This window comes from Rhagoletis pomonella, unplaced genomic scaffold (assembly GCF_013731165.1).
Source record: "Rhagoletis pomonella isolate Grant_MI unplaced genomic scaffold, Rhpom_1.0 Rhpom_scaffold_00001, whole genome shotgun sequence".
In the NCBI taxonomy this organism is placed as follows: domain Eukaryota; kingdom Metazoa; phylum Arthropoda; class Insecta; order Diptera; family Tephritidae; genus Rhagoletis; species Rhagoletis pomonella.
This window is the reverse complement of record NW_023458555.1, coordinates 94,386,193-94,388,400: the sequence shown is the minus strand read 5'-3', so window position 1 is coordinate 94,388,400 and position 2,208 is coordinate 94,386,193. Positions and strand designations below refer to the sequence as shown.

At 47.4% G+C, this 2,208-nt stretch overlaps 2 protein-coding genes across 2 annotated transcripts in view; both read left to right on the top strand.

Annotated features, from left to right (window-relative positions):
• The window catches only part of LOC118734330 (titin-like), a gene marked incomplete in the record, with an annotated part of 912,470 nt that overhangs the window by 255,676 nt on the left and 654,586 nt on the right, over positions 1-2,208 (top strand).
• Positions 7-2,208, top strand: LOC118748926 (the record flags this gene model as incomplete). Its single annotated transcript, XM_036483674.1, is given in 1 exon segment — positions 7-2,208. A coding segment is annotated over 1 exon segment (972 nt), but the record flags the coding sequence as incomplete, so codon positions are not given.

Below are 2,208 nucleotides of genomic sequence, written 5' to 3'. Positions count from 1 at the left end.
TACTGTTGACCACCAAGACGCCGTGTTTACCCTCGCAATATTTTCAGTTGGTTGTAGTTGATATCGGTTTAATTGCACAGCCCAATTTTCGAAGTTAGATTCGTTTCGCTAACGTTTAGTTTGGATCGCGGGTTGGAAAAAACCTTCCTCACCCTACATTTTGGCGCCCAACGTGGGGCAGTGCTTTAAATTCAGATTATTGCTCGCGTTGAAATTAATCTTGTTAAAATTAATTTAATGTAATAAAGTTTTAACGCGTCTATTATAAAAATAACTTTTCGTGTTTCGCTCTTGGTGGTCATCATTTGGCTCGCGCACCATCAACTTCATCATCATCGCTGGAGGACCTCACCGTTGGCTACCACCGTTGGACATCATAGCAGTCCCATTTGTTCGCAAAATTGTACAAGGTCGGAGAACGGTCATTGGATCAAGTGCCGCTCAGACCGCCGCTCGGTCATACGCTGAGCGTTCACACTTCATTTGCACACTTGCTCCCCTGCCACCGTCAACACTTGTCGTTGCTGCCTTCGTCGCTACGCGAAGACTGCTCTGCTCATACTTGCTTCGCTACCGTCGCTGCTGCTCGCTAATTAACTGCCTCTACACACTTCTAACACGCTAACGCGCACACTTGCAAATACGCCGACGCGCGCTTTCTCTCATTTGATCACGCATTGTATTGCTGTCGCTGCCATCATTAGTCGTTGCTGCTATTTCGTTGGCGTGTGCTAGCCCTTCGTTGTCGCACACCTTCGCTTCGCCACCGCTCATTACGCTAGCGCTCACTCGCACTTCGCTGTCGCCACTACATTTTTTATATCTGTCCGCACAACGCTCACTTAGTTTTTGCTGCCTAACTTTCGTCGCTACCCAGCGAACATTTGAAAGGGGTTTTCTGCCATTTATCATTTCTCAATCTTTCGTCGCAACAAAGGTAATCTAAACCCTTTCTTGGAGTCTACTCATGACTTTGAACTGTTGAAAGTTGGCGGACGACTTGAATTGGCAGATCTTCCAGAAAGCAGAAAGCACCCTATTTTATTACCTAGCAAATGTGAATTCGTCACGCGATATGTTCGACATCTACACATCAAAAACTATCACGCCGGCCCGAAGGCGCTGGTGGGTTTAATTCGTCTTCAGTTTTGGGTAATTAATGCACGCGATATTGCTAGACGCATCGTCAGATCATGTATACATTGCATTCGATACAAGCCAAAACTACTCCCACACATGATGGGCAATCTGCCTGTTGAACGCTTGACACCATCGCGCCCGTTCGCCCGCTGCGGCATCGATTTTTGCGGACCGATTAGCGTTTACCTTCGCATTAGGGGCAAGGCTCCCTATAAAGCCTACATCGCCATCTTCGTGTGCTTTGCTACAAAGGCAGTACACATCGAAGTCGTCTCTGACTTAACCACGGATGCATTTTTAGCTTCGCTAAAGCGAATGATTGGAAGGAGAGGCCTTCCAACAGACATCTTCTGCGACAATGCAACTAACTTTGTCGGCGCGTGCAGCAAACTTGCGGAATTGAAAGCGTTCCTTTTCAAGAAAGAGAACCAAAATGTCATCACCAATTTTTGTACTAATGAATTTGTGAATTTTCATTTGATTCCCCCCAGAGCACCTCATTTCGGCGGCATTTGGGAAGCCGCAGTTAAATCAGCCAAGGGTCATCTAAACCGCAGCATCATGAACGCCAGACTTACGTATGAGGAGCTGACGACAGTACTAGTGGAAATAGAAGCTGTTCTTAATTCGCGGCCTATCTCTCCACTCTCATCTGACCCCAGCGATTACGAGGCGTTGACTCCAGGGCATTTCATAACCGGCAGTGCGTTAAAATCTCTACCGGAGCGAGCAATAGCAAACAACATCAACCTCGTCAACAAATGGACTCAAATCACCGCCATCAAGCGCGAACAAAGTGGACCACTGACCATGCAAACATTGCAAAGGACGCTATGGTTCTCATCCATGAGGACAATGTGCCGCCACAGCGATGGCAAATTGGACGTGTTACAGAGGCCATACCTGGAAAAGATGCTCGAGTTAGAGTGGTCGACATATGCACCTCGAAGGGAATCATTCGCCGCCCTATCCACAAAATTGCAGTTTTACCAATTTGAAAGTCCTTTCAACGGGGCCGGGATGTTGGGTCACCTAACGACACACCCTGCAAGTTGGCGTAGGTCAAGA